The following is a 25,239-nucleotide window of genomic DNA, read 5'->3' as shown; positions in this document are numbered from 1 at the left end:
GTCAACCTAAGAGTGTTCGCCAGTTTCAAGTAAGAATACACCAGCTGATACTCCCTGCAACCATCCAAGTAAAAAGGACTTCGGTCTTGAAATGAATGGCTCTGTTAGGTATGGGGACAAGGCATAGATACATAATTTACATAGAATTGTATTATCTCCATTATTGCATTTATATAAAAATAAAATTATCGGTATAAGGCTTTGTTGCTAGAGCAAAGATATATTAACTAAGAATTAAATGTGTAATATTATTTCTGATTTATTTTAAAGAGAGTCTTTGAAGACTTTACCAAAAATTATAGCTGGGTTTCTTTCGGTCAACAACTCAGGTAAGTACATTTACATGTATTTTTAAAATTTAAAATGTTTTTATCAACGCCATTTGAATTTAACGTATGAAATATATAAATTAAAAAAAACAATGTCACTTAAATACTGATATCAAATTGAAGATCAAGAAGCCATCACATTTACTCTTAAAGACTGCATCAGGAGTCAAGACTGTAGAATTTATACTATGCTGGACAAGAAGAAAGAAAACACACTGACTCTTTGTGTAGTCGTAAACGAGACAAAGAATTGCTTTGTGTCCACCTGTACGTGCCCAAACAGTCGAACACGTCGAGGTGTAAATTCCCATTTACTTACTCCAAATCCTTCATCAGGACCTCAAGATGCCACGTGTAAATTGGAGCTCATTTTAAGTGAAAATATTTCGGACAACCTTCATGGAAATATGACAAACCTAAGAGATGAAAGATCTGAAAATCCAATGGACTGTTCTACTCTTAAATGCAAAACCAAGAAAAACACTTTGAAAAATGAAGGTGAGGAAAATAAGCTACCAACTGTCGGTAAAATGTTATCTGTTAAATTTTTTATATTTTATAATGATGAATACAATTTTGAAAGAAGAAAAAAAGGAGATAAGCATTAATTTAACTGATCATTATCAATGCATTTAAACGAATTTATCTTTACGTTTCAATTTAATGGGCACACAGTAAATGTACTTGATGTGATAATACACTGATTTAAGATAAAATTAACTTTTTTATTGCTGTCACATAAAAGCCAGACATTACTTGTTTTGATTTTATGACAATTGTAAGTATCCTGTGGTGAGCCCCTCTTTCGGAATGTTACCTGTACAATTCACCTGTAACGAGCCTCAGCTCACTGGACCTTTAAAATTATAATCAGTCCGTGCACGGTTTGGACACGACAGTCCAAGGAGAAGGACGCAACCAAGACTTCTCCTGTTTTTCGGAGTTGATTTTCATCAACTCTCCTATGCACTTACTCGGCCAAACCGAAAGTGAAACAGTGTTTGGTCCTAAGCACAAATCAATACCGCTGACAACACATAGTTCTTGAAAATAATCGATAAATTCGATGCAATGTAGTCTGAAGCATTGTTTTTCACGAAAACTTATTTATCAATACCACGAAAATAGTAAGATTTTAAATGGTACAAACACTTTAGATATGTTTTGAAGTCGTATGTATTCATACGCTAGACTTCAATGTACTAGTCTCGTTCAACCAGACGCTCGACTGTCTCTGTTAAAATCCGACGCAGAGAGTCTCTCTTGCTTGTCGGAGATAAACAGAGACAGTCGAGCGTTTGGTTGAACAAAACTAGAGTTCAATCTTGCCTGGATCCATACAATTTCTCAGAAATATTTCGATTACTTGCCATGCAAAATCTTACATCGCTGATTTTATTATAAATGATAATCGATAAAATCAACTCCCGTCAGTACTTCAGTACTTTGTTTTTGTACTAGTCCCGGCACATTTTTACTTTGCGCTAAGCATTCTTATTTATAATGCCTATGATCCAGCTTCTCTGAGGTAAGCCTTATTTTTGTCATAATAATTATGCTTTGAATGTTCTTGTTTCATGAATGCAGTAAATGTCTTAAAACATCCAGTTACGAAGTTTCTCGGTAATTTCAACTTTTATAATTAAATATCTTTACCAGCTGTTTACATATATTTAGCATTCTTATTATGGTGGTCCGTTTATGTCTCTATGTATATGAATGACATATGTTCCGTTGGTCTCATTTTAGTAAGTGTAAAGTGTGAGTAAGTGTAAGTGTATCCAGGTGTAAAGTAATGCATGTATGTCATGTATGTAATGCGTAACAGAAGTTACGAGTAAGTAAAATGTCTATCATTGAGACATGAAGTATTTGTGTATATGCCAAGTGTTTGTATGGTGTCCACCTTGTGACATAAGTATGTATTTTTATTTAAACAATTAACAGGTCTAAGTCTTCCTGGTACGTGTAGTTTACTGGTGTTGTTTCCACTTATCTACATCGTAGACGTCTTCGTCACTGAATGGAGCATCAGCCTCCTACAGGACCAGCACCAGCAGAACCATATCTGAAGGAAAGTCTCGCCACAACGGCTATATGATCAACTTAATAAGCAGTGCTCTCCTCCAATTCCGGATTCATGGACAAATCATTGTTTCAATTTTTTTTATTACTCAATGTAGAAAGAAAATAGAAATCATTTATGTAAAATCGGTATTTTTTATCATTTGAGGGTCGGGATCTTCTATTATCCCTAGGTCATTTGGTCATTTTGTGACAATTGCATTCAAATTTACTTTATGGTCAGGCACGTAACATCATTTGAAAGTAGTTTAAATCGCTACACCAAAATAGTCTAAACGTAAAGAAAAGAAAAAAAGAAAACAAGAAAAAAAGAAAAAAATGAGAGAGAGAGAGAGAGAGAGAGAGAGAGTATTATATAGAGTTTCGATTCTTTTAAGGTTATTAATCACTCAAATATAAATGTCAGATGTTTATTTTAATTTGACAAATGAGTGAGGCAGTTGGGTAAAATATTGACTTCTTAAGTTTTTATTCATATAAAAAGGAAAAGTAATGTTTACCAAAAAAGTTTCCTCTTCTTTTATGTGCAGTATATTTTGTTTTTAAGCTACAATGTTAACATGGAAGGAATCACAACCTACATGTGCCTAATTTCTTTAAAATGATTTATTATAGAACCTCAAAAATGTCAAACATCTAGGTAGATGTCACTTTTGGTTCCAAGAGAGTCCTAACTACATGTACATTAACGCAAATCAAAGGATAGTAAACGGGTTTTTTTTTTAAGTTTTGGAAAAAGGAAAAAGTCACCTGAAGCTTAATCTGGAGAGTATGGTAAGTGGAGCAAGACGGCAACCTCCGACTTCAAACTGCTTCACAAGTTCAGATGTACGTGATGGAGTATTATCACGAAGTAGACGAACACGCTGACAAGAGGCGTTATTTATGAAGATATATTTTCAGCTTCTTTAGGAAAACATCTCCGTAATACGGACGTGTACCACTTTTGCCCCTCGTCACCGGAATTTGTTCTGCTATACCATCCCGTGAGAAGAATGTGCAGAAAAGAAACGTTTTTGTGTTTATTTGGTGGTTTTTTTTTTTTGGCAACTTCAAACCTTCCACCGTGTTTAATTAGCTATATTCTGTTTTTTTTTTATTCTTATTGGTTCGAAATAGTAAACCATTGTTTCGTCACCAGTAACAATATTTGCAAATTGCTTTGGATTGAATTGGATAAACATTTTTAGTAATTGCTCAGTGGTTTTTAATCGTACCCGTTTTAAAGCATTTGTCAAAATACATGTATGTGGTATCTATCTGATAGATAAATTTAACCAATGTGGAACTGAAAGCTTATTTTATACCGTTTGAAAGGCATTAAGGAGAGATTTTAGAGTACATGTATCACCTCCTTTGAAAATCGTGCAAAGCGTTATCGCGCTGTGTCAAAATACAAATTACATATTGAACAGCTGTTCGTGTGCATAGTAAAATTAATTGATGCAATGATAAAGCAACCTTTTTCAAATAACAAGATTTCACATTATATGTTTGCACTAAAATTTTATACAATCATTAAAATTTAAGAAAATTTTGAATTGTTATACACCTGTAAAAATGTTACTATATAACCTTATACGAAAAGATATTTCAGCATTTTGACTGTTGGACTGGAACTGTTCGACTGGAACTGTTAAAATGACTGTTGACCGGTGACGTCACATTCCGCGAAAACGAGTTATTGATGACAAGGGGTATAACAAAACAGTTGTTGACTGTGTCTCGGGCAACAGTTGATCTGTCTGACTGACTCGCAAATGTTGCCAGCGGCCTTCATGTAGCAATATACCTTCATGACCTGCATATGGAGTTTTTGTCTCTCGGTTTATTCGATACGCAAGGGCATGCTCTACGTATGAACAGTATTTAAGGATAGGCAAGCTACTTACAAACAAGTTGATAAAACAGGACTTTTAACGGTCTCGATTGAAGTCATTTTTTCGTAAGTTTTATGGTCGATACAACGACCTTGTCAGCAAAAACAATCTAACTTATTGTTAGACCATAAATATTTACCTAATTGTTTTCGGATTTTCCCGTTTTCCCGATTAGACAAAGAGGACACGGCGGATGTGACTGGTCAGCAGAAGATGCCCACTCCTCAATGGCACCTGATCCTACCTCTACCTCTAATATTTTTAAAGGTCCGTATTTGTTCTGCTCCTGTTTAGTATTTTTCCTTTGGACTTTTGATTTTAAACACTATTCATTATCATCAGATGTCATATTTCACACCCAAGGTTCGGGGGAGGGGGTTGGGGGGTTGGGCGGTTTTTTCTCTCCAGCTTTTCAGAAACAATGCATCCTCCCTCCAAATCCTGTTTTTACATAGGCCTATATATTTATATATACTTATACATAATTTGTTATTCAAACAAATTTAAGACGCTTGTGTTTAAATGTTTAACGTGTGAATGATATAACATAAAAAAAATTTAATATATGTTATCTCGTACTGTTTTTTCTTCGCTCCGGTTGTTTTCATTTCAGGAACCCAGGCTTTCCGACAAATCGTGATGGCTGCTATTCCAAGGATGTCAAGCGTTCTTCAAGCTGTTTGCTGATTGCAGATTTTGACTCACCATCAGTGCTTATTTCAGAACATTTATATTGACAGTTAAATTTTAGTAAGGCTAAGTTTAAAGATATGCTATCATACGAGGTGAACGTCTGTTCCCAGGATACACCTCGTGGCAATTGCCTTCATATCTACATGTATTTGTTTATACTTGTAGCAGCCATGGCCATCTTCGTCAATTAACTTTTCTCCATGCAGTAACAGTAATTTTGTTTGATACTATGACTTCTACTTTTTTAACTTCATCTGCAATATGGTATTTCAAACTTTAACTCACCTTAATAGAATACGAAAAATTATGTGGATCCAGGATTTTTCCGGAGGGGGGGGGGTGTCCCGGGGGATATTTATGATTGATAAGGATCGGAGGTTCCGTGGCGTATATTTAGTAATTTTATGATACATATCAATTTAAGCAGATTTAATTCCCTCCCTTGGCCCCCTGAACATCCGTGCATGCGAAATATTTTATGTTTGTGTAGATAAGAAAATTATGTTGCCAAAAAGGGTATATCGATGTTTACAACACAGTTACAACACAACAAGTCAAAGCCCCTATACGTTTCATTACTAGGCGTAAAACTACTTATAATTATATATATTTGTACATGTTATTGATTGCACTTTTATATTGAATCGGTCTGATTTTTAATTTATTGAAATTTATGTCATATGAAATCTGCCTTAAGTTTACAAGATGAAATTGGAAAAAAAAATTAGGTCATAACCAGTACAATGTGTAATCAATGTTAAAAAGATATATTATTTTTTATGCAACGACAAATGACCTTTATTTTAAACTAATGAATATATAGGGCCATAGATTTCAATACAATATCATGTATTCCAATTTTCCTGAATAATACAGAGAAATTATAAAGTGGAAGATACATTCTCTTCCCAATAAATAATATAAGATGATGTCTTTGATGAAGATCTTAGAAAGCATTTGGATTCTGTAGTACCAAGTAACCCCAAGTCTAGGCAAATATTTCTCATTTGGGTTTCAACAAAGATATTTTTGTTACATGATAAAAACGAAATATATGAATGTGTTATTTTTTTCTTCCAGGCTTGGCAAAACAAAACACTCTTAGTGTTAAATCCCTCTCTCCCCATCACCTATTTTCAGTTCATGAAGTCAACGTGTTCAAATTATTTATTGTTAAAATGTGTTAAAAATATTATTTCAGCAGAAAGAAGCATACAAGAAAGAAAATAATTAAACGAGTGACCCACGGGTTACATCGCTCTCCTAAACAGCAGTTTTTTTAAATCCCTTTGTAAATGCTTAAATATGTAACTCTTTTAAAATATTTTAAACCCTGAATAAATCTTCACATATTTCAAGCAGTTTTTTCATCTCTTTCTAAATGCTTAAACATGAAACTCTTCTAAAATGTTTTTAACTCTGAAAAATTCTCATATATTCCATGATTTGACAATGATAAGAAGAGAAAACGTGTTATGAAGACCATGGAAACTTATTGAAACATCCTATCATAAGTTATAAGGCACATTAACTGACTAATTTAACTAACCTAGGCCCCAACGCATCGTCAAAAATTGACAATGAAAAGCTTTGTTTTGATAAAGATAATTTCAGGTTTTTAGATACGGCAAATAACAAAGTTTGATAATTCTAGGAGTAATATTATTAAAGTTATAAATTTGTCAATGAATAACTATTAGATACCAAAACTAATTTACAGTGACATTGATTCCTAAAAATACATAAAATGTTGAAGTGTTCTGACTCAGCAGATTGTTAGTAAACCCAACCAAAAATATACAAGAAGAGCAAAAAAGCCCAAGAGTTGCGAATAAAACAGCAAACACTCAAACCACGTAGACATATGCTGTTTAGAGATGCAATCAATAGGGCGTAGCTTTCGTTTTACACCGCTTTAACATATTCTCACGTGACGTAACCTTTCATTTTCAGACAAAATCGTCATAAAATATTATTCATCCTCATGGAAAAAGGAAATAATACAGATTTGGAAAGATAGATCAGTCTCTCGTTAGAGTTGTATTCGGTTGTAACAGCCACGTCGAATTGGTGTTGAATCGAAAGATTGCAATCACAACCCCATTAGATGTATAACAAACTAGATGCTCACACATTTTATTTCTTATAAGGACCTTGCCTGTTGTTACATTTTCAAACAAACCCAACCAAACCATCACAATCTCCTAGAACTGTACGAAATCAGTTTGTAGCTTCAATAGGTGCATCTGCTCATCTTTGCGACATTTAGTCATTCATTAATATGCTGATAGTATGCTAGCAGTATGTCATCAGTTAGCTCTCAATGACAATCTTTTCAATCTGTCAGAAATAATATCTTGTTTTTTGCTAACCCTTCTCTCCAAACAATTATTAAAAGTTAGCAAGTTTATCTTCAAATAATGTATGTTACTTTTAAAAAATTATAAAATCACATTAACTTTGATAAAGAACAAATTATACGTCCTAAAAAATCTTGGTCACCAGGAAGTAGATATTTATATTTTTCCATTTTGTTTTACTTCATTTTAGCGGAAATCAGCCCTCAACTATGAAAACCAACTTCCTATTACGGAGATATAAATCAAGTAATTAACCTATTTTATTACACGTACATAACAATTTTAAAGCAATTTTGCAATGTTTCCGTGTAATGTATATGTATGTACAGTTCTTGTTGATATTGCGGTATATTGCCTATATTTTTACGATTGTTTTCAGTATAAATAGAATTGTGAAACTCTCAAGACTGGAATAAAAGTGCTCGTCCAAAGATGTCTACACCTTACAAATTGTTCTGCATTTTTGGTAATGTGAATTTTCGATATTTAGTATTTCATGCCATTTTTTAAATTCGGTTTTTTGAGATATTGTGTTTTGAAGACAGGTCATAAAATATTTTAGAGAATTTAATCTTGATTACAAGCAAACAAACTATATATACATGTGATCAGTCCGAACCTATCAGCAAATTAAAATAATTGCGCATATATTAAACATCTAATGACTTTGGAAAGTCTTTAATACACTACTTGTTTTAGTAATAGTTATAATCATTAAATTAATTCTGTTAAAATGATATAACTGATACAGGTATTACTGGTTATTCTTGCCTTTAGAGTATTGATGTTGTACTAAAATAGACAGGATCCGGTAGAGTTGATATTTTTAAAATAGATACACTTGAAATGCGATGCACGGTCATTTTGAAATTATTGGTAGATGCAGTCTGAATACGTGTTGGTAATTCACTGACATATATTTATGTCATTACCAAGAATGCATTTTTGAGCGGTTTTAAAATAAACATTATACCGCAACCACACCCAGTCGACTCCCCATATAATAGTCCATATAGTTTTAACCATTTTTTTATTGCTGTTATATTGTTTTTTTAATATCAAAATCGATTAAAAGCATGAAAATAATAAAGGATTAAAATCTAAAATATTATTTCAGTTTTACTCCAGAGCGAGTGTTCGCAAACTTCAAGTAAGAAGACACCATCTGATACTACCTGCAACCATCCAAGTAAAACGGATTTCGGTCTTGAAATGAATGGCTCTGTAAGGTATGGGGTTAAGGCATAAAGACACAAAGTGTATTATATCCATTATTGCATTTATATAAAAATAGAATTGTCGGTATAAGGCTTTGTTGTGACGGCAAAGTGTTCAAGAATTAAATATGTAATGATATTTCTAATGTTTAGAGAGTCTTTAAAGACTTTACCAAAAATCATAGCTGGGTTTCTTTCAATCAACAACTCAGGTAAGTACGTTTAAACGTATTCTATTAATTCAATATATTCTTATTAAGGCCAACTGAATTTAACGTATAATATATCTAAATACGAAAAAGTCAATATTACTTAAATATTGATATCGAATTGAAGGTCAAGAGTACATCACATTTACTCTTAAAGACTGCATCAAGAGTCAAGACTGTAGAGTTTATACTATGCTGGACAAGAAGAAAGAAAACACAATGACTCTTTGTATAGTCGTAAACGAGACAAATAATTGCTTTGTTTCCACCTGTACGTGCCCAAACAGTCGTACACGTCGAGGAGTCAGTTCCCATTTACTTACTCCAAATCCTTCATCAGTACCTCAAGAAGCCACGTGTAAATTGGAGCTCATTTTAAGTGAAAATATTTCGGACAACCTTCATGGAAATATGACAAATCTAAGAGATGACAGATCTGAAAATCCAATGGACTGTACTACTCATCAATTCGAAACCAAGTTAAACACTTTGCAAAATATAAGTAAGCAAAGTAAGCTAACAGCAGACGGTAAGTATTTATCTTTTCTCTTCTTTACTGATGCAGTTTCAACAAAGATGTTTTCAGTTTGGCCAAGATGAAGGAATTGGAAATTGCGATTTATACTTACAGGTAATAACAATTGGGTTTACATTTTATTCATCGGATTTGGCGTAGGCGCTTTTATTGGAAGTTTGGTAACCTTTCTTTGGTTTAAAAGGTAAGCAGTATTATCTCTCGTCTGTGTTATGTGATGTTCACCTTGCCAATACTGATTGCCTTTTTTCCTTTAAGTCGGACAACCTAAGATACATGGAAATATCAAAAAAAAATCAACAACTTAAAAATCTTAAGCAACGAATATTTTAATAGTATTTTACAATCAAAACAGGATCCTATTTACGCTTAAGGAAAAATGAACTTTGGACTTTGAACAAAATTGAATAATTATGATTATGTGCAAATAAAGACTATGATGATTAATTAAATCAAATTTGATTGAATTAGGTTTTCTAATACACATACATTGTTCATTTTCTGACTTCTAGAAAAAAAAGTCAGATAAGTTGAAATATGCAATTGTACATAACAGATGACCCTACAAGTGAAATGAATGTATAATTTTCAACAAAAATGCATGTTTTAATTATCATGACAGAAATAATTCTAACAGTTCATTAAGGGCCATGTAATCATAAATATTTTTTTGATTGCAAAGCAGTTTAATTATTGAGATAAATGAACTTGAAGCCCATTTTTGCAAAAACACTCTTGGTTTTTAATTGATAAATTAATTATTATTATTAATTGATTATATGTTTTCCATGTTTTACATGCTTTACGAAACTATAAAATCTCAGATTCAATTAAGTTGTTAATACATGTAATTACATAAAGAAAAAAAAAATATTATGATCAATACACAACAGTGGTTTAATAAGAATCCCCATTGTGGTTATTTTGTATCATACAGGACAAAACTATGTTTATAGTTTGGTTTGTAACTTAAAAGATATCAGTACATCTATTAGTCCTATTTATGTTAACTATAGGAAAGCCTCTATGCCGAAAACCCTATCAGTGGTAAATGCAGTATATAAGAGCGAAATCTGTGGAGATGAGAACTTGTATTTACAAAACTTCACGGAATACTCAGAAATACCAGATTGTATGATTAAGATCAGTTCGGAGGTAGGCTTATATTTTCTTTTATTCGTACAAAAAGCTGATTTACAGTTACCTGTCTTCTAAAATATAGTGATAATTTTGAATTTGTATAACCTGAATGTTTTTAAAAAATAACGTTCATGTATAAAGTATTAATAAAAAGGTGTTGAAAATCAATTTTGCAGATGCAATTTCACTCCAAGAAATTTAAACTTGTGTTATATTATAGGAACAGAAAGACCCTTTACACGAAGCTCGAGGCAGTCCTAAGCATGATACTCAAACAAAATGCAATGCACCTCCTACTCTTGTCGTTCACGACCATACATTTGAACAGAGCTTTCAGAAGGAAGACAAAGATCGAAGGGAACAAACAAACGACAAGGGACTGGCGAAAATACAAGGTTTAGTTTCCTCGAGGAGCTCAGTTAATTCTGATATTCAACAAGAAAAAGAATGTTATATTAACAACGGAATTGAAAAGGATACTTATGAGATTCCTTCAAATAGGACCGATGTCACATATAGTCCTGATACGTGTAAAGATTATCCAAGGGAAAAAAACGACGAGGATTTATCTACTAAAGACGAAGAGGACAAAACAGTGGAAAAAGATAAAGTACGGATGGAAAATCTCAATAGTAATGCTACTTACTTTGTGTTGAGTGCAGATGGGAATAAGACAATTTTACATTGACAAAATCCGATAAATCATTATTCCTTATAAAACAAATAAACATTTCAGTATGTTTTAAAGTTTCAATTTTTTTCCTACATTTAAATCCGCTATACATTGTACACTAGATCCTAAACCCTGTTAATGTAAACATTAACTGTATTTTTAAAACGCGCAAATTGGCATCACTACTGTAGGTTCCTTATTTTACGCGAGCACTCAATTCAGCGATTCAACTGTTTTGCATTAAATCGCGAGAATTTACTATCGCAAACGCTGAAATTTTTCATACAAGTTTCATTAAGGTTTTTTTCGCGATTTTACGCGGATATTTTTTTATATAATAATATCACGAAAAAAAATGACAATAGCAAACCGTGAACCATCTCAAAAATCCATAAAACGAAATACAAATTCAAAGCAGAGCAACACGGACCTCCAAATAGATAGAAGTAGGATCAGGTGCTTAGGGGGAGTGAGCATCCTCTGCTGATCGGTCACACCAGCCGTGTGCTCTTTGTTGTAATCGGGAAAAAAATATCGAAAAAGTCCGTAGACAATTAGATGATTAATTAGGGTCTAACAATTAGTATGAAAAAAGTCAGTCAGCATGCGACCCAGTGGAAGATTGTATTTGCTGACAAGGTCGTTGTATTGACCATAGAACTTACGAAAAGATGACTTCAAGCCTCTGTTGATAGTCTTGTTTTATCAACTAGTTGTCAGTAGCTTGATTTGTCTTAGAAACTGTTCATACGAAGAGCATGCCATTGCGTATCGAATCAACTGAGAGACAAAAACACCATATGCAGCTGATGAAGGTATTTTGCTACATAAGTAAGGAAAGTTGACTACAGAAAAATTGAAGTCATCGCTTTTATCATAAGGTTTTCTTGTTAGGTTACTATCAAAGTCCATGTCCAGTAAATTACCCAAAAATGAAATAGATTCATCTTATCGTGATAACGACCACCTACTACGGCGCAGCGTGGACTTTTATGGAACCAACGAGTCCCTTAACTTAAAGAGACTTTGAACCATATTGTTTTATATATATATATATATATATATATATATATATATATATATACATGTAGGTCTTTGCGCCACAGTCCTTGTATCCAAGCAGTATTCTTACTTCAAGAAATATATTGGATCAAATGGAAGTAATTCTAAGGTTTTACACAGTTTAATGAATGCTTTTCTAACGTGTAATACAAGCATATTTTACTCGCAATATATAGCATCAGTGTGACTTGTGTTAATTCGGGCTCTTTATCGTGCCAGCACACATGCAAAGCAACATGGACTTTCATGGCACCAGCCAGTTCAAGATCTTGAGGAGACTTATGAACCATATTGCTCACCTGCGTAACACGTTTAAAATTCGCCTCGGTATCCATTTTTATATTTCCTTAAAATTAACTACATGTATTTGCTACTATGGACCGAGATTTACTCTGCAGTATGGTAATACATTTTGTCGTTGACTTTACGTATGCGCAGAGAATTTAATCTCCGATCCTCAGCTATGTTTGATAACTCTAAATTATCCTGATTTTTTATTCGTACCATAATTCTGCCTTTTATAAAAACAAATGTAGTCTTCTAGTGTTAGTATTACGATGAGTTCTTTTTAACAAAATGCTTGGTTTAGTGGATCTACGGAGATCTACTACGTGTAGGTAGGCATAGGTAAAGGGGTGCGAGCCGCCGACGCACCGGTACAACGTACCCCCCCCCCCCATTTGCAATATCTTTGTAAAATGCATGGATACCACCTAAACATTTCTGTTTACTTCATTTTAAAGAGTTTGAAGAAACAATTTTATTTCTATGATGAAAACAATACTTTGAGGCTGAGGATCGGAGAACCTTAATAACCAAAAAAAAAAAAAATTATAAAAACATAAATAACATAAAAACCTAACAAATATACAATTTAAACATGTTTAATAATAATAGTATTAACGAGATCACATCGTAAAACAGATAATGTTACACAACAGAATATTTCATACATGAGAAAAAAGTTCAATGAAAGACTTTGAACAGTATTAACGAGTCTATAACGTAAATACCTGGTAAGAGTACCACAAGGTATACCACAGTTTTACGTGTCACATACTATTTCTGTTACACATGAGTCGCTGAACGTATTATTTTTTTCTATTACAAATTTAATGCTACATGTAGCTTACAAGACAAAAAGAGCCCATTTCTCACTAATTTTTGTAATTTATGTTATTTGAAAGAAATGCTGCTCAAAATTAAATGTAATAGTCGTCTATATTACCGCCAGTTTTCAAATAAAACTTTAAACACCCCACCCTAACACATGGAAAAAATTGACATAAATAAAGTCTGATGAGAGAAGGTATGGTTAACAGAGAAAAATTACATGTATATCGGAGAGCAGCCCTAAAAGCATAGTATTACATTTCAAAATACTGACAATAATATACAAAAGAAAAGATAGTCAAACACAGATTGTTAGGAGTTTTTAGGCAAACCGGATTTATCAGTTATTTTTTTATGGTAAGGGTTTGGACGGAAATAATTACAGAATGCAAATATCATGAAATGCAGAACAAAACTAATGTTAAACCCAAAGAGTACAAAGTTTAAACATTTTCTTAATTATACAGAACACTTTAATACAGATTAAAAATACCTTTAAATTACTTGTTTTAAATATCATCAGGAAATAGTTTTACTCCATGATTTCGATAAAAAAGAGCTCTAAATGTTTATATTGAATGGTATGAAGTATCTGAATTCAATTTATATGAAACATCTCATTCATCAAGTCACAGTATTTTTGCTAAGGAGTAATGAACTTTGAACTAATTGATTGAGCAACTGTATGTTAAGCATTAAATATAGTGAATTTTAATCACCCCCCCCCCCCCCCCCCCCGAGATCTTTCCACATCAAACAAATAAATCAAAAGATATTAAGATATGTATATATAAAGTATAATCATATTGTCGACAGTGTACGTTTCTTGAAATAAATTAATGAATACATCATTTATGTAAAAATCAGAAAACAGCTATACTGAACCAAAGATATAAAAAAAATTGAAACCACTCAAATTACTAGCTTTGTAAATTATATACTATTAAATAAATAAATAATATAAATTAAGATATCTGACAGATATCACACTGTCACAGCATTATCAGGAATCTCACAGACTGCAGTAAGGTCAGATATCAGATATCACAAGTAAACACTGTCTCCACACTTCTGGACTGCATTTTACAAAAAAAAAAAACTTACATAAAGGTCATAAATCTTTTAAGTCTCATGGAATGAGTATAAATAGGAAAAGTTCGAAGCATTCTATATCAAATAATTTAAATTCTTGTTAGTAAATCCTACTGGTAACAACTCATACCATATAATGAACATTTATAAAATTAATTTGGTCGTAAGTCGTAAGTTTTTTGGTAAAACGCAGCCCTATAAAATAATATATAAATCAAGGAGTCTTCCAAATCAGATCAGCTGTCATGATATCAAGTTTTTGATTAAAGTTTTTATTGACATAAATCAATTTGTGCACACATGATATGAGAAGGAAATTCTTCATTTAGAAGAACTTTACAGTCTTACAAGCTTGTATCACGGAACAATACACCACACTGTCCTTTATCTGATAATAACTATTAAATATCAAATATCCTGTTTTACAAGATAGCAAATACACATCTAATTATGTACTCACACTGAATCATGTATCAGGATCTAAATCCCAGACATTTATCCTGCATACTCTAGATATCAAACCATTTACCATAGGATTCTAGCCTTTAATGATATCAAGCTATTTTCATATTTCAATTCATAGTTGATATCATTCTTTTAGACAGTTCAGCTTGAGTAACTTCTCTCTTTAATATTTAGAGCAAGTCATTTATCACACGATGCACTATATGAATAAGTCCTTCAATATCAACTGGATACACAGGTATCTTCTGTACAGTTGGTCAGCTCACATACTTTGAATAGTTATTAACTATTCTTTATATATCACAGTCACTAAACATAATCTTATCACATTACCTTAGCCTTCACCTTTGAACTCTGACCTTCCATTTCACCTGGATTGTTTCTGTCCGCACATTTGAACTATGACCTTTCATTGTTTGACTTGGTGTGGGACAAAGTTTCTTGAATTGAGGTTGGTGGGTGTTGAGGTCGACCAACTAAAAAGTAGGTCAACATGTCCCCTTTCCCTTTGACCTTGACCATCCCTCTACACTGCATCATATAACCTTTCACTGATAGGATGTTATAAACTTCAGAAGTCACCTGAAAAAAAAAATAATTGTGAAATTCACAAAAATTATCCACTGTTAACAAACCATAATTTTGAAGAATCATCACAAATGAAACAAACTGAAACAAAAAGATAACTTTTTATGTGGACATTTTTAAATTACAATTTTGTATTGTACACTCAAAGTAGTTTTATTACGTTATCTAAAACCAAACTTAAAATGCACATTACAGTATTGCTTGTTTAGTGTGAACATGAATATAGTGAAGTGTCTAACACAGCAAAGTTTTGTGGAGTTCTGTGCAAAATTTTTAACAAATCCTTGTAAAATTTTATAGCAATAAAAACTCTGCCAACAAATTTACAGATATAGCAAATTGATTTTGTTTTCCTTAGATGTTAAAAGTAACTAAATTTTCATGTTTTATAATGTTTTAAGGTTACATGTATCAATACATATTGACAGTATTGCTTAAAGAATTGTTTTTCCACATAAATTTTTCAATCTTCAATCTGATTAATTTAAGTTTAAAAAAAAAGTACTGTTACTTAATGGCCTAAGAAACACAAATGTTTATTTTATTACATTAATTTTTTTTTTTAATAAGTTTTACTGTTTATCAATTAAAAATAGATTATTGCTATAAAATATAAAACTTTTGCATTCGTTATGAACGTAATTTGTTATATGCGTTAGCTTCACATCAATATAATAAAACCCAAGGGGAAGGAAAATCACTTCACTCTGAGCGTTAATTCATTATAAGCAAGTTTTACTGTATAATGCTCTTAAGATTAACTCAATGAATAGGAGCTTACTTGTATGTAATCTGGTACCCCGGTGCTATCCATTCTGCTGGCCACATTGACGCTGTTGCCCCAGATATCATAGTGAGGTTTTCGTGCTCCGATTACACCCGCCACCACTGGACCAACATTCATACCTGTCAAGATTCAGTTTCGTTTTTATCAAGCAAGGTCTGTAAAACATTTGTCAGCTTGTAACTTTTTTCCCAAATTTGGTGAAGCTTAGTACAACAATCTACTGAAGTTTAGACTTGTGTCCTTTTTCTTCTATAATTATGTGCTATACATAAAATCTTTCAAAGAGGAGCAAGTATAAAAGTCCATTTTTATTTTATTTAAACTCAATACATGTTTACAGAAGAATTGATTTTAAAGGCAGCTGCAGAAAAAAGAATTTTCTTGCAATTATTTGATTGTTTTAACTAACTGTTGTCTACACTTAAGTTAGGCTGATAAAGACGGGCTCTTGACTTGAAACAAATTCTTATAATCACTAATAAATGGAAAACAGATACCCTTTAATGATAATCATTACTGTAAAATAATAATAATCCTTATTCAACTGAGGAATAAACATCCACATAAAATCACGAGAAGCAGTCCTTACAGATTATAAAATCTCGCTTTTATTTTTCACACATTTTTGAGCGTATAAAATTTTGATAAAAATTGGTGCTCGCAATTTTATACTCTGAGACTCACAATTTGATGCAAAACAGCGGAGTCTTGGGATTAAGTACTCCTGTAGAATAAGGTTTTTACAGTACTGCATTTAATACCAGTACTGGTGTCACATTGCCAACCTCTTACAAAAACCTTGTGATGGTAGAACAAGGCCAGCCCTTAAGCTTTCTCCTTCGACCAAGATTTTCTCTCTTACCTACTCTCATCTTGAAGTTGTTGAATGAGTGTTGGTTAACATTCTGAAGCAGTTCTCGGATTGAAAAGGCAAACTCTGCCATAGCAACTACGTGACTCATGTCCGAGTAGTTGGTCTCGGGGGTCAGGCCAGAGGCCCCCATGTAGGTGTAACCTATGGTTTTGATTTTCTCTATACAGCGGAATCTCTCCTCTCCCAAAATCTGTATTCAGAATAAAAATAATCATGAACCGTAAATAGATAATAGTTACAACTGTGCTGAGACATGGTCCTGTCATTCTCCTTTGACTATTACAATACACAACGATTTTAATTACATTAATGAATACCCTTTTCAATACATGTATATGAAAGCATATTATTTTGCAAGTGCGCAAAGTAATGAATGGATTTTAGTACTTTAAATAAATCTAAAAATTTTGTGTGCCAAAAATACACTTTACAAAATATTGTGACAGTCGCATCTTATTTAAAATATATTTATCATACATCATATATAAGTATTGTATGTGAAAGTAAAACAACTTCTTAAAAAACGTTAATCACTTTAATGCCCCCCCCCCCTTTTATTTGAAAAACTTGCTTTTAATTTATTTACACTGTTTTAGAAAACATTTTCAAAAGGATTTAAATATGGAATGTTTGATGTCTCTAGAAGAGAAAAACCCAGAAGATGTTTTTACAATTATGATCACGTTTCCACTTGTCAATGACTTTGTATGTCCCTCGGTGAAAATAAATAAGATAATTAATGATCAGCATTTCCAATATCATCATTAATTTAAAAGTAAAATAATGTGAAGTCAGTGTACAATATCAAAACAAACCTCGTCATAATCAGCGATGATTTCATTAAGTAAACGAAGACATTCCACTCCCTCATTATTTCCCTCCAGCTCCATATAAAACTCCGAAAAGTTCGCGATGGAGGCAAACATGATACAGGCATTGTCACAGTCTTGGTAATACATCTCCTGCAGAAATTAAACCAAAAAATTCTGTTGTAGCTTTTTTTGGAAAGAACTAAACTGATGTAAAATATTAATTATATAATATTAAATACATATTGTACATGTTAAATATCATGCTTAGTATTAAAATTTAAAAAAAATATTTGACGAATTCTTTACGAAATATAAGTCTATTATTTTCATTTAATTGAATACGTTTGTACCAGTTAGAAGGAAAGAAGAGAAAATCTTCTTCAATATCAGATGAAGAAGATTTTTAACACACATTTCAACTTATTTTTTCATTGTCTTTCGTTGTCATATGATTGCTTTAAATGCAATAATACTGTGCTGATTTTGGTGGAAATTTTTGTTCTAATGTTCATGAGAAGTTGAACAAAACAAGAGGCCCAGGGGCCACATCGCTCACCTGAGCAACAATTGCCTTAATTCTGATCAAATTAGCATTACAGTATCAAAATATCTTGACAACTGAGTACAGTAGATCTTGCTAAAAAAAAAATTGAAAATCTGCCAATTTTTATCAACCTCTTATTTTTTGGTAAATACCAAGCCCCTTTTGTTGTTGTACCTGTAAGAAGATTTGTCTCTATTCCTATATACCCCCCCCTCCCCCCATTTCATGGCCCCATTTTTCTCTAGGGAATCATGGTTTCATCAGACTTAAATCTGCATAACCTTTGCTTTCACACTAAGTACTGAGTTTTGAACCGAACACTTTCCCAGAATAGTTTTAAAGATTTTCTCTTCATATTCCTATGTAAAAATTCAAACCGCCATCACGGTCCCGCCCTACCACTAGGGACTGTGATTTTGCAAACTTGAATTTACACTACCCGAGGATGCCTCTACACAAGTTTAAACCCTTTCTTGCCAAAAATTCTTTAAAAAGAAGATTTTTAAAGATTTTCTCTATATATTCCTAAGTAAAAATTCATCCCCCATTGTGGCCTCACCCTACCCCTGGACTATTATTTAAACAAACTTGAATCTATACGATCTGGGGATGCTTCCACTCAAATTTGGGCTTTCCTGGCCTAATAATTTTGAGAAGAAGACTTTTAAAGATTTTCTCTATCTATAAAAATTCATCCCCCATTGTGACCCCGCCCTACCCCCAGGGACCATGATTTGAACAAACTTGAATCTACACTTCCTAAGGATGGTTACATGCCAATTTGAGATTTCTTGGCCAAATATTTTTGAGAAGAAGATTTTTAAAAGATTTTCTCAATATATTCCTATGTAAAACTTGATCTCCCAATTGTGGCCCCACCCTACCCCCGGGGATCATGATTTGAACAAACTTGAATCTACACTACCTGAGGATGCTTTCATTTCAATTTGAACTTTTCTGGCCTAATAGTTTTTGAGAAGATTTTTAAAGATTTTCTCTATATATTCTTATGTAAAACATGATCCCCCTATTGTGGCCCCACCCTACCCCCGGGAACCATGATTTGAACAAACTTGAATCTACACTATCTGAGGATGCTTCCACTCAAATTTGAGCTTTCCTGGCCTAATAGTTTTTGAGAAGACTTTGGCTCAGGTGAGCTAAAAAAGGTTAAGTTTACAATGCAATAAGTTGTTAAAGTTGGTTTCTGGAAGAAGAGACTTTGAAAATTTTCTTAATAAATATTGAAATTTTTTTTAGTTTTTTAATCTTTAGTTTTTAAGATCTGTGTACAAACATAGAATTGTGAGCAAATCTCTGTATCTTGCTTATAATTCGAAGCTTAACACTCAAATATGGTTAGTAAATAGAAATTGTAAACAATTATATAAAACACAAGAAACATGCACTATAACAAATAAAGAACACAATTTATTTTTTCGAAATGAATCATATATATACATGTACATGTATATACCTACATATTTCCGACAGCGATATCAAACTCTATTTAAACTGAATAAACTCGAGAAAATGCCGAGCATCTCAACAAAACCTATTGCATTAATATACCATTACGCAAAATATAATGCCGAATTACCGATAGAATGAATTGTATTTCAGTACTTTTTTGATACATCAGATTTTGCTTAATTTGCGCAGGTAAACAGTTAACTGTTTGATTTACCGAAGTCTCTGTTTGATTTGATACGTAAAAATCACGAAATACAGACAAGCATAAATAATGAAAACGAAACGAAAATCAGAACAAGCTAACACCAACGTCATGTGTGAAAACTGTCAACGCATTGAAATATTTAGCCTCAATTTACTTCACAAAATCGGCACAAATACATTTTGCATGTTTCAAAACTCTCCCTTCATTCGCGAACTGTTGCACAACAAGCAAATTCATCATAGTCAGATCGACCCTTTTTCGTATAATGTCATGGCTGCTTTAAACAAAGAACCTCGTTTTAGATGTATGGAATACGAGACTTGGTAAAATGGGTACGCAAACCTGGGCCGTGGCAAAATAAAAGCCGGGGCAGATCGGCAATCGTCAATTCCAAATACGCATTATTTTGCAGCAATATTTACAGCAAATACAAATATACTGGTCCATCAAATATCCTGAAATTGTAATGAGATTGGCAGATTAATAACTGCCAATCTTTTGTTTTGCCCAGGCCAAGTCTTGTCTACCCATTTTACCGAATGCCGAATCCGAAGCTATTAAACTGATCGAAACACGCCTTTCCTTTATTATTATTTTCGTAATAACTCAGATTTGAAACATAATTAGACCTTAATTTTTGCAATTTATATTTTCCTTCCCATAAGGATAATTTATGCTAAACAACGTTGAATTGGAATCAGTAGTTCTTGAGAAGAAGATTTTTTAAAATGCACCCCCCTTTTTTTACAGTTTCAAGGTTTTCTCCGCTTTGAATACAGATCTGACTTTTATTTCTGCAATTTATATTCGCCCTCCCATAAGGATGCTTTGTGCCAAATTTGGTTGAAATTGGATAAGCGGTTTTAGAGAAGAAGTTCAAAATGTAAAAAGTTTACAGACGGACAGACAGACGGACGGACAGACGGACGGACGGACGGACAGACGGACGACGGACAAAAAGTGATCAGAATAGCTCACTTGAGCTTTCAGCTCAGGTGAGCTAAAAAACTAAGCTTTTCAGTTTGGTAGCTACTGTTTAGGGTACAAAAACCTATTGTTTACAATATATAATAATGATGATGGTACCTCATCTTTCTTGAACTGATTTTTCAGGAAGTGCTCAGCCACATTGAGAGGCAAAATGTTGGCAAGAAGTCGCAAGTTATAGGCTCTCAAACTCTCCATTTCCTCTTTTTCTTCAGTGGCCTGTGAAAAAAGGAAATGTGACAAATAAGAATTGCTGTATTTGGAAGTTGATTTTTGGTTGTGTTTTTGAATAATGGCACACTGGGGCATTGAGAATTATTATGATTTGCCGTAAAAATGTACTTGTAATAAAATTCAAAAAATAAGAGGGAGAGAGAGATAAAATTAAGAGAGAAATTGATATGTCGAATATAAAAAATTTCATACAGCACATGGTAAATCCCATGCGATAAAGAACCTTTTGGGACTAATTATATTTCAAGGCCCACCTGAATTTTCCACAGGAAGTCTAGTCGGGCAGTGGATTCCACTTGCTGCGCGTGGATCGAGAGCACGATGGTCAGAACAATAAACAGAATGATTGTCTCCCACTTCAGGGCGATTGATGAGCCTTTCTCCTCCAAGTTCCTCCTGTTATAATAACTTAATACTTGTAACAATAAATTAATACTGAAAATATGTCACTTTTCTATGAAACTCTGTATACATAGATTAATACATGGCATTTTTAATTTTACATCTTATATCAGCCCAAGGTTGCTGTATATTAGCCTAAGGACTGATAAACAGTGAGTGATATATGAAATGTCATGTCATGATTTTTATATCATAGAAAATATCAAAGAAACAATCCAAACATCATGTGATACATTATTATTGTCAACAAATCGTTTGGTGACAATTACTCTACTCTAATTAACTTTCCTGTCAATTTGCGCCAGCTGTTTGTATTCCAAGTTCTTGGACATTAGAACTGAATGACGCATACCCATTTCTACATCATTATAGCCGATGATTAACAGGAAAGAGTGTGTAATATCGACTGAAGAACTGCCAGATATAGGTGGGTGATTAATTTTATTACACAACCCTAAGGTTTATTACACACAGGAAGGCAAAATTGTGATTTATATTGAACAGGGCAGAGAAAGGTAATTAATTTTCTATAAGTTTACGATTTGTGTATATTTGAAAAATAGTTAAATAAGTTCAGATATTTTTTATTCCCTAATAACTTTAATTCAAATTAACCAAAATGAACGTACACTACAACCTCAAATTTAATGAATGACCTTGAACTTTTTTCCCCAACCTTGACCTTTACAATGACTTAATATAAAATCTACATTTTAGACAGAAGTTTAAAATTCTATAAAAGAAGAATATATAAACTAGACTCTTGTTGCTATAGCAACAAAAAGGTCTTCCGTTCCTCATGTGTTAATCTGCACAAGAAATCCAGTCATCATGTAAACAGAAAATGAATATAATATATATATAAGTTTTGTGTCTTGATCTATCATAGTTCTGAGATCTTATTTATTCTTTGTTTTTAAAAAAGAAGGCTATCTGAGATATATGAGATGTCTCACCGGAAGTAGAACTTTTTTTTACCATGTGTAGATGACTTTTTGTATTTCTATAGCTAAAATGTTACTTCAATGCTAAATAACCAAAATATTTTTAAAAATATCAAAATTGGGTGTACTTCCTGTGAAGACCGGAAGTTACGCCGGATGAAATAAAATAGTGTTAACCCGTGTCCATACATAGGTCTATAATGCTACAAAGTTTGGTTGTTGAAGCCGTTACCGTTTTTGAGATCTCGTCGATATAAGGTTTTTTGTCTCGGGACAGGAAACGGACAAACGGAAGTGCTTAATGAAATTTAAATTTTTTATATCTTGTTACTTTCCTATTTTACATTATTATTCAACGAAGTAGCTAAAACTATCAAATTAAAACAGTTTAACGGATAAACAGTTTGATTTGTTTGAACTCTTCCGCTGTGGACCGGAAGTGACGGAAGACAAAATGAAACTGTTTAAACACATCTTCAATCAAATGTCTATGTTTAGTAAAAGTTTCGTGTCTCGATCACGTACAGTACCTGAGAACTTGCGGGTACAAAATATGTTTTAAAAAAGCTTCCTGAGATAATCGAGATATCTCACCGAAAGTAGAATTTTTTTGTTTATTCAACATTGTATAGATGACATATGTAAGGATCTATAGTAATATCTTTATTCTATGGAAAATAAATTAAATACGTAGAAACAAAAATTTTTGAAGAGCTTCCGGTGACGACCGGAAGTTACGACGAACAAAACAAAAGTGTTTAAACACATCTACAACTATAGGTCTATCATCCCACAAAGTTTGAATGATTAAGTCTTTACCGTTTTTTAGATCTCGAGGTGACAAGCTTTTTGTCGCGGGACAGGAAACGGACGACCGGAAGTGAATTGAGAACAATTTTAATTAAAATCCTCTAGATCTTTTTATTTTCTGTCATTCCTGAAAATTTTATAAAAATCCATCAAAACATCTCTGAGAAATTCACGATAGAAAAAGGGGAAAAAAATAATAATAATAACTAGACTCTTGTTGCTATAGCAACAAAAAGGTCTTCCGTTCCTCATGTATTAATCTGCACAAAAAATCCAGTTATCTTGTAAACAGAAAATGGATATAATATATATAAGCTTTGTGTCTTGATCTATCACAGTTTCTGAGATCTTATTTATACTTTGTTTTTAAAAAAAGAAGGCTCTGAGATATATGAGATGTCTCACCGGAAGTAGAACTTTTTTTAACCATGTGTGGATGACTTTTTGTATTTCAATAGCTAAAATGTTACTTCAATGCTAAATAACCAAAATATTTTTAAAAAATCAAAATTGGGTGTACTTCCTGTGATGACCGGAAGTTACGCCGGATGAAACAAAATAGTGTTAACACGTGTCCATACACAGGTCTATAATCCTACAAAGTTTGGTTGTTGAAGTCGTTACCGTTTTTGAAATCTTGTCGATATAAGGTTTTTTGTCTCGGGACAGGAAACGGACAAACGGAAGTCTTCAATGTAAATTGTATTAAATATTTCTTGTATACTTGCCATTTGTACATTATTTGTCATTTATTTAACTAAAAATATCAAAGGAAAACAGTTAAACTGATAAACAGCTTGATTTGTTTGAACTCTTCCAGTGTGGACCGGAAGTGACGGAAGACAAAATGAAACCGGTTAAACACATCTTCAATCAAATGTCTATCATCCATTAAAGTTTCGTGTTTTGATCACTTATAGGTTCTGAGATCTCGCGGGTACAAAATATGTTTTAAAAAAGCTACCTGAGATGATTGAGATGTCTCACCGGAAGTAGAATTTTTTTGTTGAATTAACATCGCATAGATGACATATGTAAGGATCTATACTAATATCTTTATTTTACGGAAAATAAATTAAATACGTAAAAACAAAAAAATTGAGGTGCTTCCGGTGACGACCGGAAGTTACACCGAACAAAACAAAAATGTTTAAACACATCTACAACTATAGGTCTATCATCCACCAAAGTTTGGATGTTCAAGTCTTTATCGTTTCTGACATCTCGATGTGACAAGCTTTTTCTCACGGGACAGGAAACGGACGAACAGAAGTGAATTTAGAAAATCTTTTACAAAAAACCTCTAGATGTTTATATTTTCAGTCATTCCTGAAAATTTTATAAGTATTCATCAAGACATCTCTGAGAAATTCATAAGACAAAAAGGGGAAAAAAATAATAATAATAACTAGAGCAAAGCTCGTTGCAAAGCAACGAGTGGGTCTTCCGTTAATGTTGGAAGTAAAGCTGGAAGTTCCTGTAAGAAGCAGAGCTCTTGAACCAATAACAAGAGTAACTAAAATAAAAAGATGAAAAAAATCGAATTATTTCTGGTACGACCTAACAAAATCCGAATGATTTTTAGTACGACTTAACAAAAACCTTCCTGATTTCAAGAACGACTTAACAAAAAAATCCGAATGTGTTCAAGTACGACTTAACAATTATTTTTGGTACGAGTTAACTTTACTTTGAACATTCCGCTATTTTTTAAACCAAGGACGCG

General features: G+C 32.7%; 3 protein-coding genes across 4 annotated transcripts in view; 2 read left to right on the top strand and 1 right to left on the bottom strand.

The window, feature by feature from the left end:
* Positions 1-16: 16 nt before the first annotated feature.
* Positions 17-2,748, top strand: LOC128162809 (uncharacterized). Of its 2 annotated transcripts, none has more exons than XM_052826188.1 (4): positions 17-108; positions 271-329; positions 483-827; positions 2,277-2,748. In XM_052826188.1, exons 1-4 carry the CDS (start codon positions 92-94, stop codon positions 2,399-2,401), a joined length of 546 nt encoding a protein of 181 aa, XP_052682148.1. In that variant the 5' UTR covers positions 17-91; the 3' UTR covers positions 2,402-2,748. The 2 variants fall into 2 exon arrangements, with proteins under 2 accessions (XP_052682148.1, XP_052682147.1); XM_052826187.1 differs by having other exon boundaries at positions 453-827.
* A 5,724-nt stretch (positions 2,749-8,472) lies between these two features.
* Positions 8,473-11,139, top strand: LOC128162807 (uncharacterized). The gene is made up of 6 exons (XM_052826186.1): positions 8,473-8,576; positions 8,718-8,776; positions 8,901-9,302; positions 9,405-9,492; positions 10,325-10,463; positions 10,669-11,139. Exons 1-6 carry the CDS (start codon positions 8,560-8,562, stop codon positions 11,134-11,136), a joined length of 1,173 nt encoding a protein of 390 aa, XP_052682146.1. The 5' UTR covers positions 8,473-8,559; the 3' UTR covers positions 11,137-11,139.
* Positions 11,140-13,051: 1,912 nt separating this feature from the next.
* The window catches only part of LOC128162931 (adenylate cyclase type 5-like), a 57,234-nt gene continuing 45,046 nt past the window's right edge, over positions 13,052-25,239 (bottom strand). Inside the window, exons 17-22 of the mRNA XM_052826359.1 lie at positions 21,612-21,753; positions 21,223-21,342; positions 17,918-18,064; positions 17,091-17,292; positions 16,223-16,347; positions 13,052-15,435 (exon numbers count right to left, since the gene is read on the bottom strand). Of these exons, the coding sequence (XP_052682319.1) occupies positions 15,253-15,435; positions 16,223-16,347; positions 17,091-17,292; positions 17,918-18,064; positions 21,223-21,342; positions 21,612-21,753 (919 nt within the window). The 3' untranslated portion in view covers positions 13,052-15,252. The remainder of the gene's footprint in view (positions 15,436-16,222; positions 16,348-17,090; positions 17,293-17,917; positions 18,065-21,222; positions 21,343-21,611; positions 21,754-25,239) is intronic.

Source organism: Crassostrea angulata, chromosome 9, assembly GCF_025612915.1.
Source record: "Crassostrea angulata isolate pt1a10 chromosome 9, ASM2561291v2, whole genome shotgun sequence".
In the NCBI taxonomy this organism is placed as follows: domain Eukaryota; kingdom Metazoa; phylum Mollusca; class Bivalvia; order Ostreida; family Ostreidae; genus Magallana; species Magallana angulata.
The sequence above is the reverse complement of the archived record's forward strand: the minus strand, read 5'-3'. Positions and strand labels throughout refer to the sequence as shown.